At 68.3% G+C, this 15973-nt stretch overlaps 1 protein-coding gene across 5 annotated transcripts in view; it reads left to right on the top strand.

The window, feature by feature from the left end:
* The first annotated feature begins 1507 nt into the window (after positions 1-1507).
* The window catches only part of PLEC (plectin), a 198268-nt gene continuing 183802 nt past the window's right edge, over positions 1508-15973 (top strand). For 2 of the 5 annotated variants that reach the window (XM_089775874.1, XM_089775873.1), the window contains exon 1: positions 1508-1704. In XM_089775874.1, the coding sequence (XP_089632000.1) occupies positions 1545-1704 (160 nt within the window). In that variant the 5' untranslated portion in view covers positions 1508-1544. The remainder of the gene's footprint in view (positions 1705-15973) is intronic. The other 3 variants (XM_089775876.1, XM_089775875.1, XM_089775877.1) reach the window with 2 other exon arrangements.

The following is a 15973-nucleotide window of genomic DNA, read 5'->3' as shown; positions in this document are numbered from 1 at the left end:
GGGCTGACCGGACTGGGCGGGGGGGGATCCGGGGGCCGACTGGACTGGGCGGGGGGGGATCCGGGGGCCGACCGGACTGGGCGGGAGGGGGGTGCGGGAGCCGACCGGACTGGGCGGGAGGGGGGTGCGGGGGCCGACCGGACTGGGCGGGGGGGGGTGCGGGAGCCGACCGGACTGGGCGGGGGGGATCCAGGGGCCGACCGGACTGGGCGGGGGGGGTGCGGGAGCCGACCGGACTGGGCGGGGGGGATCCGGGGGCCGACCGGACTGGGCGGGGGGTGCAGGGGCCGACTGGACTGGGCGGGGGGGGATCCGGGGGCCGACCGGACTGGGCGGGGGGGATCCGGGGGCCGACCGGACTGGGCGGGGGGGATCCGGGGGCCGACCGGACTGGGCGGGGGGGATCCGGGGGCCGACCGGACTGGGCGGGGGGGATCCAGGGGCCGACCGGACTGGGCGGGGGGGGTGCGGGAGCCGACCGGACTGGGCGGGGGGGATCCGGGGGCCGACCGGACTGGGCGGGGGGGGTGCAGGGGCCGACCGGACTGGGCGGGGGGGGATCCGGGGGCCGACCGGACTGGGCGGGGGGGGATCCGGGGGCCGACCGGACTGGGCGGGGGGGGGTGCAGGGGCCGACCGGACTGGGCGGGGGGGGGATCTGGGGGCTGACCGGACTGGGCAGGGGGGGGGGGATCCGGGGGCCGACCGGACTGGGCGGGGGGGGATCCGGGGGCCGACCGGACTGGGCGGGGGGGGGTGCGGGAGCCGACCGGACTGGGCGGGGGGGATCCGGGGGCCGACCGGACTGGGCGGGGGGGATCCGGGGTCCGACCGGACTGGGCGGGGGGGATCCGTGGGCTGACCGGGGCTGCGAGAGCTGGGGGGGGACATGGCACATCTGGCCAATGGGAGCCGCAGGGGAACCCTGGCAGCAGCGGTTTCCAGCACCCCGTCCCCGTTCCCGTTCCCGGGGGGGAAGCGCCCCGCCTGTGGATGCCGGGAGGGCCAGAGGGCTGGCCGTTGTTTTTAGGGGGGTCCCTGCGGGGCCGGGGCCGGGGGCGGCTCCCGCAAACGTCCCAGCAGCGGGGGGTAAAGACAAAGGCCGAGCAGAGTCCGCGCGTGGGGCGCCCCGGAGCTCTGCCCCCCCCGGCGAGGAGGCCCCCCACAGCGCCTCCTGCTGGGGGAACAGCGAGGTACGTGGCATTCCCGCAGGGTGGGGGCCTGCAGGGCACAGGCGAAGGGCGCAGAGGGAGACTGGGGGGGGTATGAGGGCGAGCATCTGTGGTCACGTGCCCTGCCGGTCTGCGCCCCCCCCAACCCGGAGCCCCTCCCAACCAGGGCTGCCCCGCTCTGCGCTCGGGGCGGGGGCTGGAGCTGCGCCTGGCTCTGCTGCTGGGCCCCACTGGCTGCCCGCAGTGAGTCACGGGGAGGGGCCGGAGCACATCTGGAGCACATCTGGCCCTGTGCAGTGGGCGGGAGGGCAGGGTGAAGGGGCTGGCCCTGCACGCTCTCAGCGCCACGCAGCCGGCCGGGCAGCCCTTAGCATGTCCCCCCCTGGCCCGTGGGCACCGAGGGACCCCGCGTGGCTGCGCGTGGCCTGGGTCACGGCTCTGGGCCTTGGCTCCGTTTGCATCTGGGTCCTGTTCCTGGTGAGCTCCCTGCGGGGCCGGCAGCCCCCGCACTCTGGGGCCCAACCCCTGGCAGGTAGGTACACGGCCCTCGTCACCCGCAGCCCTCGTCACCCCCCCAGTCTCGTCACCCGACCCGGCCCTCGTCACCCGCAGTCCTCGTCACCTCCCCAGTCTCGTCACCCGACCCGGCCCTCGTCACCCGCAGCCCTCGTCACCCCCCCAGTCTCGTCACCCGACCCGGCCCTCGTCACCCGCAGCCCTCGTCACCTCCCCAGTCTCGTCACCCGACCCGGCCCTCGTCACCCACAGCCCTCGTCACCCCCCCAGTCTCGTCACCCGACCCGGCCCTCGTCACCCGCAGCCCTCCTCAACCCCCAGTCTTGTCACCCGACCCGGCCCCCGTCACCCGCAGCCCTCCTCAACCCCCAGTCTCGTCACCCGCAGCCCTCGTCACCCCCCAGTCTCGTCACCCGACCCAGCCCCCGTCACCCGCAGCCCTCCTCAACCCCCAATCTCGTCACCCGCAGCCCTCCTCACCCCCCAGTCTCGTCACCTGACCTGGCCCTTGTCACCCGCAGCCCTCCTCACCCCCCAGTCTCGTCACCCGACCCGGCCCCCGTCACCCGCAGCCCTCCTCACCCCCTGTCTCGTCACCCGCAGCCCTCCTCACCCCCCAGTCTCGTCACCCGACCCAGCCCTTGTCACCCGCAGCCCTCCTCACCCCCCAGTCTCATCACCCGACCCGGTCCTCGTCACCCGCAGCCCCCGTCACCCCCCCAGTCTCATCACCCGACCCGGCCCTCGTCACCCGCAGCCCTCCTCAACGCCCAGTCTCGTCACCCGACCCGGCCCTCATCACCCGCAGCCCTCGTCACTCCCCCAGTCTCATCACCCGCAGCCCTCCTCAACGCCCAGTCTCGTCACCCGACCCGGCCCTCATCACCCGCAGCCCTCGTCACTCCCCCAGTCTCGTCACCCGCAGCCCTCCTCACCCCCCAGTCTCGTCACCCGACCCAACCCTTGTCACCCGCAGCCCTCCTCACCCCCCAGTCTCGTCACCTGACCCGGCCCTCGTCACCCGCAGCCCTCCTCAACTCCGAGTCTCGTCACCCACAGCCCACCTCACCCCCCAGTATCATCACCCGACCTGGCCCTCGTCACCCGCAGCCCTCGTCACCCCCCGTCTCGTCACCCGCAGCCCTCCTCACCCCCCAGTCTTGTCACCCAACCCAGCCCTTGTCACCCGCAGCCCTCCTCACCCCCCAGTCTTGTCACCCAACCCGGCCCTCATCACCCGCAGCCCTCGTCACTCCCCCAGTCTCATCACCCGCAGCCCTCCTCACCCCCCAGTCTCATCACCCGACCTGGCCCTCGTCACCTGCAGCCCTCGTCACCCCCCAGTCTCGTCACCCGACCCGGCCCTCGTCACCCGCAGCCCTCGTCACCTCCCCAGTCTCGTCACCCGACCCGGCCCTCGTCACCCGCAGCCCTCGTCACCCCCCCAGTCTCATCACCCGACCCGGCCCTCGTCACCCGCAGCCATTGTCACCCCCCAGTCTCGCCACCCGACCCGGCCCTCATCACCGCCCAGTCTCATCACCCAACCCGGCCCTCGTCACCCGCAGCCCTCAACACCCCCAAGTCTCGTCACCCGACCCGGCCCTCATCACCCGCAGCCCTCAACACCCTCCAGTCTCATCACCCGCAGCCCTCCTCACCCCCCAGTCTCGTCACCCGACCCGGCCCTCGTCACCTGCAGCCCTCGTCACCCCCCAGTCTCGTCACCCGACCCGGCCCTTGTCACCTGCAGCCCTCGACACCCCCCAGTCTCATCACCCGACCCAGGCCTCATCACCCACAGCCCTCGTCACCCCCCCAGTCTCGTCACCCGACCCGGCCCTCATCACCGGCAGCCCTCGTCACTCCCCAAGTCTCGTCACCCGACCCGGCCCTCGTCACCCGCAGCCCTCGACACCCCCCAGTCTCGTTACCCGATCCGGCCCTCGTCACCCACAGCCTTCGTCACCGCCCAGTCTCATCACCTGACCCGGCCCTTGTCACCCTCAGCCCTCGTCACCGCCCAGTCTCGTCACCCGACCCGGCACTCGTCACCCGCAGCCCTTGTCACCCCCCAGTCTCATCACCCAACCCGGCCCTCGTCACCCACAACCCTCAACACCCACCAGTCTCGTCACCCGACCCGGCCCTCGTCACCCGCAGCCCTCGACACCCTCCAGTCTCGTCACCTGCAGCCCTCGTAACCCCCCAGTCTCGTCACCCCGGCCCTTGTCACCCCCCAGTCTCATCACCCGACCCGGCCCTCGTCACACCCTACCCTTGTCACCTCGACCCGGCCTGGCCCCCCCTCCCACAGACCTCATCACCCCAACATGGCCCTCGTCATCCCTCACCCTTGTTACGCGACCCGGCCTTCGTCCCCCTTCCGCCGCCTTTGTTACTTGACCTGGCCCTTGTCACCTACAGCCCTGGTCACCTCAGCTTGGCCCTCGTCACCCTCCACCCTTGTTACTCGACCCAGACCACAACACCCACAACCCTCGTCACCCCCCGTCTCTCGTTGCCTGTAGCCATTGTCATGGCAGCCTGGCCCTGTCACCCGCAGCTTAGCCCTGGCCCTGTCACCTGCAGTCCAGCCCTGTCACCCGCAGCTTAGCCCTGGCCTGTCACCCCACCCTGGCCTGTCACCCCCTCCTTGTCAGTCCCTGCTTCTCCAGCCCTGAACTGTCAGTAGCGGCCAGGGGAGCCACTGGTTCCATTTGGGTTGGGCAGAGTCCTGCAAGCCCACCAGGATTGGGGCCCCCAGGCCTGCTCAGCGCTGGGGAGGGGACAGAGTCACAGGGAAAGGGAGGGTTTGACAGCAGCACCCGTTACATGGGGTGTCCCTGCTCGGCGCCGCCTGTTACATAGGGGGAGGGGGATCCCTGCTCGGCACCGCCTGTTACAATGGGGAAAGGGGAATCCCTGCTCGGCACCGCCTGTTACCATGTGGGGAGGGGAATCCCTGCTCAGCGCCGCCTGTTACATAGGGGGAGGGGATCCCTGCTCGGTGTGACGGCGCGTTGGGGGTTCCCCGTCTCCTGCACCCCGAAATGGCACAAGCAGACTGCACCAGCCAGTGGAATTGAGGGTGGTTTATTGCTCCTCCAGCACAGCGCAGAACAGATGTGATCTGGTTACAGGAACTGGGGCTAAGAGGCCTCAGTGCCCCCCCTTGAGATGGGGGAGTCCCAGCCCCCTCCCCAGCTCCTTATACCCTGCCTTCCAGCCAGGAACTCACTCAATTCCCTTCCAGCCCTGCCCCCCAGCCAGGGCAGCATCCACCTTCCTTTGTTCCTCTCCATGGGGGGTGTCTGGCCACTGGTTCAACAAGTTTGGCATTACCTTGGCCTAGTGAGGTTTTCCCTGCTGGGTCTTGCTCCAGACAGCAGGGGTCACCACAGCCCAGCAAGTACCCCCACTACATCACACTCGGCACCGCCTGTTACCATGTGGGGAGGGGAATCCCTGCTCAGCACCGCCTGTTACATAGGGAGAGGGGATCCCTGCTCCGCACCGCCTGTTACATAGCGGGAGGGGGATCCCTGCTCTGCGCCGCCTGTTACATAGCGGGAGGGGGATCCCTGCTCGGCGCCGCCTGTTACATAGGGGGAGGGGGATCCCTGCTCGGCGCCGCCTGTTACATAGCGGGAGGGGGATCCCTGCTCTGCGCCGCCTGTTACATAGGAGGAGGGGGATCCCTGCTCGGCGCCGCCTGTTACATAGGGAGAGGGGATCCCTGCTCCGCACCGCCTGTTACATAGCGGGAGGGGGATCCCTGCTCTGCGCCGCCTGTTACATAGGAGGAGGGGGATCCCTGCTCGGCGCCGCCTGTTACATAGGGGGAGGGGGATCCCTGCTCGGCGCCGCCTGTTACATAGGGGGAGGGGGATCCCTGCTCGGCGCCGCCTGTTACATAGGGGGAGGGGGATCCCTGCTCGGCGCCGCCTGTTACATAGGGGGAGGGGGATCCCTGCTCGGCGCCGCCTGTTACATAGGGGGAGGGGGATCCCTGCTCGGCGCCGCCTGTTACATAGGGGGAGGGGGATCCCTGCTCGGCGCCGCCTGTTACATAGGGGGAGGGGGATCCCTGCTCGGCACCGCCTGTTACATAGGGGGAGGGGATCCCTGCTCGGCGCCGCCTGTTACATAGGGGGATCCCTGCTCGGCGCCGCCTGTTACATAGGGGGAGGGGATCCCTGCTCGGTACCGCCTGTTAGAGGAGCCCTGCAAATCCACAGATGGGGAAGGGAGCATCCACTGGTCATTTCTGCGGCTGTAGCTGTGGATACACGTTGTATGTGTGCAGGGGGGTCGCTGCTCCACACGGCCTGTTACCAGGGGTGGAAGATTTGATTGTCCCTCGGGGGCTGAGACTCTGGGACATGCTGGGTTTCTGTGGGGTAGAGACTTGGGGCTATGATGGGTTTCTGTGGGGCAGAGACTCGGGGACAGGCTGGGTTTCTGTGGGGCAGAGACTCAGGGACACGCTGGGTTTCTGTGGGGCAGAGACTCAGGGACACGCTGGGTTTCCATGGGGCAGAGACTTGGGGCTATGATGGGTTTCTGTGGGGCAGAGACTCGGGGACACGCTGGGTTTCCGTGGGGCAGAGACTTGGGGTTATGATGGGTTTCTGTGGGGCAGAGACTCAGGGACACGCTGGGTTTCCGTGGGGCAGAGACTTGGGGCTATGATGGGTTTCTGTGGGGCAGAGACTCGGGGACAGGCTGGGTTTCTGTGGGGCAGAGACTCGGGGACAAGCTGGGTTTCTGTGGGGCAGAGACTCAGGGACATGCTGGGTTTCTGTGTGACAGAGACTCTGGGACATGCTGGGTTTCCGTGGGGCAAAGACTTGGGGCTATGATGGGTTTCTGTGGGGCAGAGACTCGGGGACACGCTGGGTTTCCGTGGGGCAGAGACTTGGGATTATGATGGGTTTCTGTGGGGCAGAGACTCAGGGACACGCTGGGTTTCCGTGGGGCAGAGACTTGGGGCTATGATGGGTTTCTGTGGGGCAGAGACTCGGGGACAGGCTGGGTTTCTGTGGGGCAGAGACTCGGGGACAAGCTGGGTTTCTGTGGGGCAGAGACTCTGGGACACGCTGGGTTTCTGTGGGGCAGAGACTTGGGGTTACGATGGGTTTCTGTGGGGCAGAGACTCAGGGACACGCTGGGTTTCTGTGGGGCAGAGACACTGGGACACGCTGGGTTTCTGTGTGACAGAGACTCTGGGACACGCTGGGTTTCCGTGGGGCAAAGACTTGGGGCTATGATGGGTTTCTGTGGGGCAGAGACTCAGGGACACGCTGGGTTTCTGTGGGGCAGAGACTCAGGGACACGCTGGGTTTCCATGGGGCAGAGATTTGGGGTTACACTGGGTTTCTGTGGGGCAGAGACTCAGGGTCACGCTGGGTTTCCATGGGGTAGAGACTTGGGGCTATGATGGGTTTCTGTAGGGCAGAGACTCGGGGACAGGCTGGGTTTCTGTGGGGCAGAGACTCGGGGACAAGCTGGGTTTCCATGGGGTAGAGACTTGGGGTTACGATGGGTTTCTGTGGGGCAGAGACTCGGGGACAGGCTGGGTTTCCATGGGGTAGAGACTTGGGGTTACGATGGGTTTCCGTGGGGCAGAGACTCAGGGACAGGCTGGGTTTCCGTGGGGCAGAGACTTGGGGCTATGATGGGTTTCTGTGGGGCAGAGACTCAGGGACATGCTGGGTTTCCGTGGGGCAAAGACTTGGGGCTATGATGGGTTTCTGTGGGGCAGAGACTCGGGGACACGCTGGGTTTCCGTGGGGCAGAGACTTGGGGTTATGATGGGTTTCTGTGGGGCAGAGACTCAGGGACACGCTGGGTTTCCGTGGGGCAGAGACTTGGGGCTATGATGGGTTTCTGTGGGGCAGAGACTCAGGGACACGCTGGGTTTCCGTGGGGCAGAGACTTGGGGCTATGATGGGTTTCTGTGGGGCAGAGACTCGGGGACAGGCTGGGTTTCTGTGGGGCAGAGACTCGGGGACAAGCTGGGTTTCTGTGGGGCAGAGACTCTGGGACACGCTGGGTTTCTGTGGGGCAGAGACTTGGGGTTATGATGGGTTTCTGTGGGGCAGAGACTCAGGGACACGCTGGGTTTCCGTGGGGCAAAGACTTGGGGCTATGATGGGTTTCTGTGGGGCAGAGACTCAGGGACACGCTGGGTTTCCATGGGGCAGAGACTTGGGGTTACACTGGGTTTCTGTGGGGCAGAGACTCAGGGTCACGCTGGGTTTCCATGGGGTAGAGACTTGGGGCTATGATGGGTTTCTGTAGGGCAGAGACTCGGGGACAGGCTGGGTTTCTGTGGGGCAGAGACTCGGGGACAGGCTGGGTTTCTGTGGGGCAGAGACTTGGGGTTACGATGGGTTTCTGTGGGGCAGAGACTCGGGGACAGGCTGGGTTTCCGTGGGGTAGAGACTTGGGGTTACGATGGGTTTCTGTGGGGCAGAGACTCGGGGACAGGCTGGGTTTCCGTGGGGCAGAGACTTGGGGCTATGATGGGTTTCTGTGGGGCAGAGACTCAGGGACATGCTGGGTTTCCGTGGGGCAGAGACTTGGGGTTATGATGGGTTTCTGTGGGGCAGAGACTCAGGGACAGGCTGGGTTTCCGTGGGGCAGAGACTTGGGGCTATGATGGGTTTCTGTGGGGCAGAGACTCGGGGACATGCTGGGTTTCCGTGGGGCAGAGACTTGGGGTTATGATGGGTTTCTGTGGGGCAGAGACTCGGGGACATGCTGGGTTTCCGTGGGGTAGAGACTTGGGGCTATGATGGGTTTCTGTAGGGCAGAGACTCGGGGACAGGCTGGGTTTCTGTGGGGCAGAGACTCGGGGACAAGCTGGGTTTCCATGGGGTAGAGACTTGGGGTTACGATGGGTTTCTGTGGGGCAGAGACTCGGGGACAGGCTGGGTTTCCGTGGGGCAGAGACTTGGGGTTACACTGGGTTTCTGTGGGGCAGAGACTCAGGGTCACGCTGGGTTTCCATGGGGTAGAGACTTGGGGCTATGATGGGTTTCTGTAGGGCAGAGACTCGGGGACAGGCTGGGTTTCTGTGGGGCAGAGACTCGGGGACAAGCTGGGTTTCCATGGGGTAGAGACTTGGGGTTACGATGGGTTTCTGTGGGGCAGAGACTCGGGGACAGGCTGGGTTTCCGTGGGGCAGAGACTCAGGGACAGGCTGGGTTTCCGTGGGGCAGAGACTTGGGGCTATGATGGGTTTCTGTGGGGCAGAGACTCAGGGACATGCTGGGTTTCCGTGGGGCAGAGTCTTGGGACCACGCTGAGGGAGGTGACGCCCCAGGGAAGTGGGCCCTGGCTGTGGGGCTGAGCTGGCAGAGGGCTGGAGGCTGATGCATGGCGGGGGCTTAGGGGTGGTGCTGGGTGCGAGCCCTGGGGTCTGGGCCAGGAAGGCTCTTGGGGATGGAGGCCGAGGGGGGACAGGACTGAGGGTGTGTCCAGACTACGGGGCCCCTTGCGTCAAGCCGGCCGCCGCGTTCCCAGGAGTCAGTCGGAGGAACGGGGCGGAAGCCCTCCTGTTGCGAGGAAGAGGGTGCTCTCTGGAGGGGGGACACGCCTCCCAGCGCAGGGTCCCGGTCCCAGAGCAGACAGCCCCCCCGCCGAGAGCGAGCTGGGCAGGGTCACTCCGCTCGTGACCTGGGGAAGTTCGGGCCCCTGCCCGGCACAGCCGCCGCGGGGACACTGGCTCTCCCCTTGGCTGGGGCTGCCACGCGCTGCCCTGCAGGAGCCGGCTGCCCCGTTCCGCTGCTGCACGGCGTGGAGGGGCCGGTGCGAGCCCCCTCTCTGTGGTCGGACCCGCCCTTCCACTGCCCCGATCTCTGCCCAGGGGCTCTGGCCGGGCCTTGAGCCCAGCGAGCCTTTCCCGGAAAGCCAGGACGTCCTCCGCCCCGACGCTCCATCCGGGCAGGTCTCCCCCTCCCGTAACTCCCTCAGCAAGCCCGGGGTCCTTCCCCTTCTGCACCCCGGCTCGGTCCGGGAGAGCCTGGCAGACCCTCGGGCGCCTCCCCCGTGCAGACAGCGGGGGGGCAGGTACTGGTCCCAGTCCTGCGGGTGCCGGTGCTTAAAGGCCTCCAGCATCTGCTTCAGGGTCCCCTGGAACCTCCCCACCAGCCCGCTGGACCAGGCGCCCTACGCTGGGGTCCAGGTGAGCCGGGCCCCGTGCGTCTCCCACAGGCACCGGAGCGGGGCCGACGTGAAGTGGGACCCCTGGTCCAAGAGGACTCCTGGGGGACCCCCCTGCTGAAAAGGGCCAGCGGCGCGTCTGCCACCGTGTCTGCTCGCTAGGGGCAGGGCCACGGCCCCGGGGCAGTGGGTAGCTGTGTCCATGGTGTGACGGCGCGTCGGGGTCCCCCACCTCCTGCACCCCCGGAGTGGCCCGGACAGACTCCCCCAGCCAGTAGAACAGGGGAGTTTATTGCTTCTCCAGGGTACAGCCCAGCACAGATGGAATCTGGTTCCAGGGCAGGCCTAGGATGCCTCAGCCCCCCTTGAGATGGGGGAGCCTGGGCCCCTAAATCCCAGCCCCTTTCCCTAGGCTGCTTCCCCCATGATCCCAGCCAGAGACTCAAACTCCCTTCCAGCCCTGCCCCCCAGCCAGGGCGGCTTCCCCCCTCCTTTGCTTCTCTCCCTGGGGGGTGGCTGGTCGGACAGGTTTGGATCCCCCTTTGCATAGTGACTCCCCCCCCCCCTGCTGGGCCGTGCTACAGACAGCAGAGGTCACCCACAGCCCACTGCCCAGCACAGCGACCAGCAAGGTCCCCCCTACGCCATGCTACAGACAGAGGCCAGTAGGGGTCACCCCAGCCCAAGCGACCAGCAAGGTCCCCCCCACGTCACACCCCCGCTGGGCCATGCTACAGACAGAGGCCAGTAGGGGTCACCCCAGCCCAGCACAGCGACCAGCAAGGTCCCCCCCCACGTCACACCCCCGCTGGGCCATGCTACAGACAGAGGCCAGTAGGGGTCACCCACAGCCCAGCACAGCGACCAGCAAGGTCCCCCCTACGTCACACCCCCGCTGGGCCATGCTACAGACAGAGGCCAGTAGGGGTCACCCACAGCCCAGCACAGCGACCAGCAAGGTCCCCCCTACGTCACACCCCCGCTGGGCCATGCTACAGACAGAGGCCAGTAGGGGTCACCCACAGCCCAGCACAGCGACCAGCAAGGTCCCCCCTACGTCACACCCCCGCTGGGCCATGCTACAGACAGAGGCCAGTAGGGGTCACCGCAGCCCAGCACAGCGACAAGCAAGGTCCCCCCCCACGTCACACCCTCGCTGGGCCATGCTACAGACAGAGGCCAGTAGGGGTCACCCACAGCCCACTGCCCAGCACAGCGACCAGCAAGGTCCCCCCTACGTCACACCCCCGCTGGGTCATGCTACAGACAGAGGCCAGTAGGGGTCACCCACAGCCCAGCACAGCGACCAGCAAGGTCCCCCCTACGTCACACCCCCGCTGGGCCATGCTACAGACAGAGGCCAGTAGGGGTCACCCCAGCCCAGCCCAAGCGACCAGCAAGGTCCCCCCTACGTCACACCCCCGCTGGGCCATGCTACAGACAGAGGCCAGTAGGGGTCACCCCAGCCCAGCCCAAGCGACCAGCAAGGTCCCCCCTACATCACACCCCCGCTGGGCCGTGCTACAGACAGAGGCCAGTAGGGGTCACCCACAGCCCAGCACAGCGACCAGCAAGGTCCCCCCTACGTCACACCCCCGCTGGGTCATGCTACAGACAGAGGCCAGTAGGGGTCACCCACAGCCCACTGCCCAGCACAGCGACCAGCAAGGTCCCCCCTACGTCACACCCCCACTGGGCCATGCTACAGACAGAGGCCAGTAGGGGTCACCCCAGCCCAGCACAGCGACCAGCAAGGTCCCCCCCCACGTCACACCCCCGCTGGGCCATGCTACAGACAGAGGCCAGTAGGGGTCACCCCAGCCCAGCACAGCGACCAGCAAGGTCCCCCCCACGTCACACCCCCGCTGGGCCATGCTACAGACAGAGGCCAGTAGGGGTCACCCCAGCCCAGCACAGCAGCCAGCAAGGTCCCCCCCCACGTCACACCCCCGCTGGGCCATGCTACAGACAGAGGCCAGTAGGGGTCACCCCAGCCCAGCACAGCGACCAGCAAGGTCCCCCCCACGTCACACCCCCACTGGGCCATGCTACAGACAGAGGCCAGTAGGGGTCACCCCAGCCCAGCACAGCAGCCAGCAAGGTCCCCCCTACGTCACACCCCCGCTGGGCCATGCTACAGACAGAGGCCAGTAGGGGTCACCCCAGCCCAGCACAGCAGCCAGCAAGGTCCCCCCCCACGTCACACCCCCGCTGGGCCATGCTACAGACAGAGGCCAGGAGGGGTCACCCCAGCCCACTGCCCAGCACAGCAGCCAGCAAGGTCCCCCCTACGCCACACACGGCTGCCAGGGTGTATTTGTTCCCCGTCTGGGTTGCCTGGCCGACAGGCCCCACTATCTCTAATGCTGCCTCCTGGAACCGCTCCTCTATCTGGGGCAGGGGCCCCCAAGCAGCTTCCTCCCATCTGGGGCCTTCCCCCCCCCAGCAGGAGCCGCAGGCCTGGCAGTGCCGCCGCACGGCTACAAATCCCCCCGGCCAGGGGAAGGGTTGGAGCAGCCTCAGCCGGGGGCGCCGGATGCCTGGTGCCCTGCAAAGGGGGCGCCGTGGGCCAGACACAGCAGCCTGGGGTGATACGATTGGGGAACTAGCAGCTGCCGCTGGAGCCCCCATCTCCCCACCTTCCCTGGGGGGAGCCATTCCCGGTACAGGAATCCCCCCTCCCACAGGAACCTCTCCTGGCCTCCCCCCCAGGGGCTGAGCTGAGCCGAGGCCAGTCCGGTCCCTTGGGGTCTGCCTGCACCGCGGCCTGGAATTCAGCAGCCTGGGCAGGGATGGGGACCTGCCCCCCTTGCCTGGGTCCGGGGCTCTAGCCCTGCTGGGATGGACCCTGAGCCCCCTGCAGGGAGCCCTCCCCTGGGTCAGGGTCCCCAGCCCCTCGCTGGCTCTGGCTGCAGGTGGTGACCAGGGTCCTGTGGGGTCCGTCTGGCCGCTCCTCTAGGTCCCCCCCATCAGCACCTCCATGGGCAAGTGCCGGTGACCCCCACTTCCTTGGGGCCCTCGGCCCCCATTTCAGATGCACCCGGGCTACGGGCACCTTGAACGGGCTCCCGTCCATGCCCCTCAGGGTCAGCTGGGCGCTGGGCACCATGCGGTCTGGGGTACGACCTCGGGCCAGGCCAGCGTCACCTCCGCCCCGTGTCCCAGTGGCCCGTCACCTCCCTGCCACCCACCTGCAGGGGCACGAGGCTCTCGCTCCGCCAGGCCGCCCTCCCCCACCTGGTACACGGAGACATCCGCCTCCCGAGGGTCAGACCTCCCGGGGGAGGGGCACTGAGCATCCTTCCCCCCACTCTGAGCTAAGGTTTGCCTGCCAGCCCCTGCCTCTGGGGGGCCTGCCCTTCCCCCCGCCCCAGCCAGTTCACCCTGGAAAGTCCCCGGTTACAGGACCTGCCCTGGTGCCTGGGGCACTGAGCCCTCTTGTGGCCCCTTTGCCCGCAGCGCTGGCCGGTTAGGTCCTGCGGCCCCTTTGGGCCGGCTCTGCCCGGGCCCTGGCTGGTTCTCTGGGGCACAGACGGCTGGTCCTGGTCCCTGGGGCTCGCCTCGTAGGTGCCTCCCTCCGTCGCTCAGCCGAGATCCGGTCTCTGCGCGGTTCCCTCTCTCCGGGTCTCCCGTTCACCCCCGGACCGGCTCTCCGTGAACTCGGCCGCCAGCCCCCGGCCTCCTGGGTCCTCTGGCCTCCGGTCCTTGAGCCACAGCCTCAGGCTGGGCGGGCACGCTCCATAGAACTGCTCCAGCATCAGCAGCCTGAGCAGGTCCCCTGCGGTCTGGGCCCCGGCCCCGCGGATTGCACCAGGCGGGAGCCAGATCCTCTCCCCTGGCCCCTTCTGCCCCCCCCGGAACTTCCTCCTCTACGTCTCGGGGGTCAGCCCGGACTTGCGCAGCAGGGCCTCTCCGACCCGCTCGCAGTCACCCGGCTGCAGATCCTCCAGCTGGCCGAGCCTCCCTGCGGCCTCCTGACCCAGCAAGGGGGGGAGCGGCTGGAGCCGGCCCGCTGGGGGATGGTGCAGGTCACAGGCCCGCTCAGAGGAGCTGAGCACCCGTCCATGTCCCCTGCGTCTTTCCACTGAGCCAGCACGAGCTTCTCCAAGCGCCTGGCCGCCCCAGGCCCCCGGGTCCTCCCCACTCACCACAGCCGGGCCCCTCGGCGTCTCCGCTCCGCCAGGGCCAGCTCATGCTGCCGCTGCCTCTCCCGGTCCTGTGCCTCCAATTCCTGCATCCGCAGCTCGATCTGCAGCCGCCGCAGCGCTGCCGGGAGGGACCCGCCCTGGACCAACCGCTGCTGGCGGAGCGTGGCCTGGTGGGCTCCAGCCCCCCCTCCAGTCTGAGAGCCTGAGACGCCCCCAGGGGGGTCTGGCTGCTCCCCCTGGGCGGGTCAGTCTCTTCCAGCCGGGCAGTCAGCTGGGCCTTGGCTGCTTTCCCCCGGGCAGGCCCCTCTCTGCACTGCCCCACAATGTCACCCTCAGGAGTGGGGCGCAGGCATCTCCCTGTCGATCCCCGGGGTGCAGAGTCACTGGCCGAGCGCTGCTGCGCCCCACGACTCGCTTCGCTCTGCCTCCAGCACGGCTGGCTCTTGCACGCGCCTTTTTCTACTGCTCCTTGTCACTCGCTGCCGGATGCTCCATCCACGGGGTGCAGGGCATCCCACCGCTGCCACCAGTGTGACGGCGCGTGGGGACCCCCGACCCTGCACCCCCGCAGCAGCGAGAACAGACTCCGCCAGCCGGTAGAACGGGGGTTACTGCCTCCCCAGGTACAGCCCAGCACAGACGGGACGTGGGTACAGGAACCAGGGCCAGGAGCCTCAGCCCCCTCGGGGTAGGGGGTCCATCGCCCCCCCCAGGCCCTCAGCCCTCAGCTCAGGCTGTTGCCTTCATGTTTCCCAGCCAGAAACTGCCCCGCTCCCAGACCCTGCCCCCAGCCAGGTGGCATCTCCACCCCCCTCCCTTTGTCTGTCCCCCTGGGAAGAGCCTTGTTCCCTGCCCAGGCTGGGCTGAGGTGTCTGGGCCAATCCCCATGTGGGTGAGTCAGTGGAAATCGCAGGGCCCAGTGCAGGGGAACTCCAGCTTACAGAGCAGACAGCCCCCCCACTACGGCACAGAGGGCCCTGGCTGGATGCTCCGGCGCCGGCTGCAGGGCCCTGGCTGGATGCTCCGGCGCCGGCTGCAGGGCCCTGGCTGGATGCTCCGGCGCCGGCTGCAGGGCCCTGGCTGGATGCTCCGGCGCCGGCTGAAGGGCCCTGGCTGGATGCTCCGGCGCCGGCTGCAGGGCCCTGGCTGGATGCTCCGGCGCCGGCTGCAGGGCCCTGGCTGGATGCTCCGGCGCCGGCTGCAGGGCCCTGGCTGGATGCTCTGGCGCCGGCTGCAGGGCCCTGGCTGGATGCTCCGGCGCTGGCTGAAGGGCCCTGGCTGGATGCTCCGGCGCTGGCTGCAGGGCCCTGGCTAGATGCTCCGGCGCTGGCTGAAGGGCCCTGGCTAGATGCTCCGGCGCTGGCTGAAGGGCCCTGGCTGGATGCTCCAGCGCCGGCTGCAGGGCCCTGGCTGGATGCTCCGGCGCTGGCTGAAGGGCCCTGGCTAGATGCTCCGGCGCCGGCTGCAGGGCCCTGGCTGGATGCTCCGGCGCCGGCTGAAGGGCCCTGGCTGGATGCTCCGGCGCTGGCTGAAGGGCCCTGGCTGGATGCTCCGGCGCCGGCTGCAGGGCCCTGGCTGGATGCTCCGGCGCCGGCTGAAGGGCCCTGGCTGGATGCTCCGGCGCTGGCTGAAGGGCCCTGGCTGGATGCTCCGGCGCTGGCTGAAGGGCCCTGGCTGGATGCTCCGGCGCTGGCTGAAGGGCCCTGGCTAGATGCTCCGGCGCTGGCTGAAGGGCCCTGGCTGGATGCTCCGGCGCCGGCTGCAGGGCCCTGGCTGGATGCTCCGGCGCTGGCTGAAGGGCCCTGGCTAGATGCTCCGGCGCCGGCTGCAGGGCCCTGGCTGGATGCTCCGGCGCTGGCTGAAGGGCCCTGGCTAGATGCTCCGGCGCTGGCTGAAGGGCCCTGGCTGGATGCTCCGGCGCTGGCTGAAGGGCCCTGGCTGGATGCTCCGGCGCCGGCTGCAGGG

This window comes from Pelodiscus sinensis, chromosome 2, assembly GCF_052426305.1.
Source record: "Pelodiscus sinensis isolate ZL-2025 chromosome 2, ASM5242630v1, whole genome shotgun sequence".
NCBI lineage: Eukaryota > Metazoa > Chordata > Testudines > Trionychidae > Pelodiscus > Pelodiscus sinensis.
The sequence above is the reverse complement of the archived record's forward strand: the minus strand, read 5'-3'. Positions and strand labels throughout refer to the sequence as shown.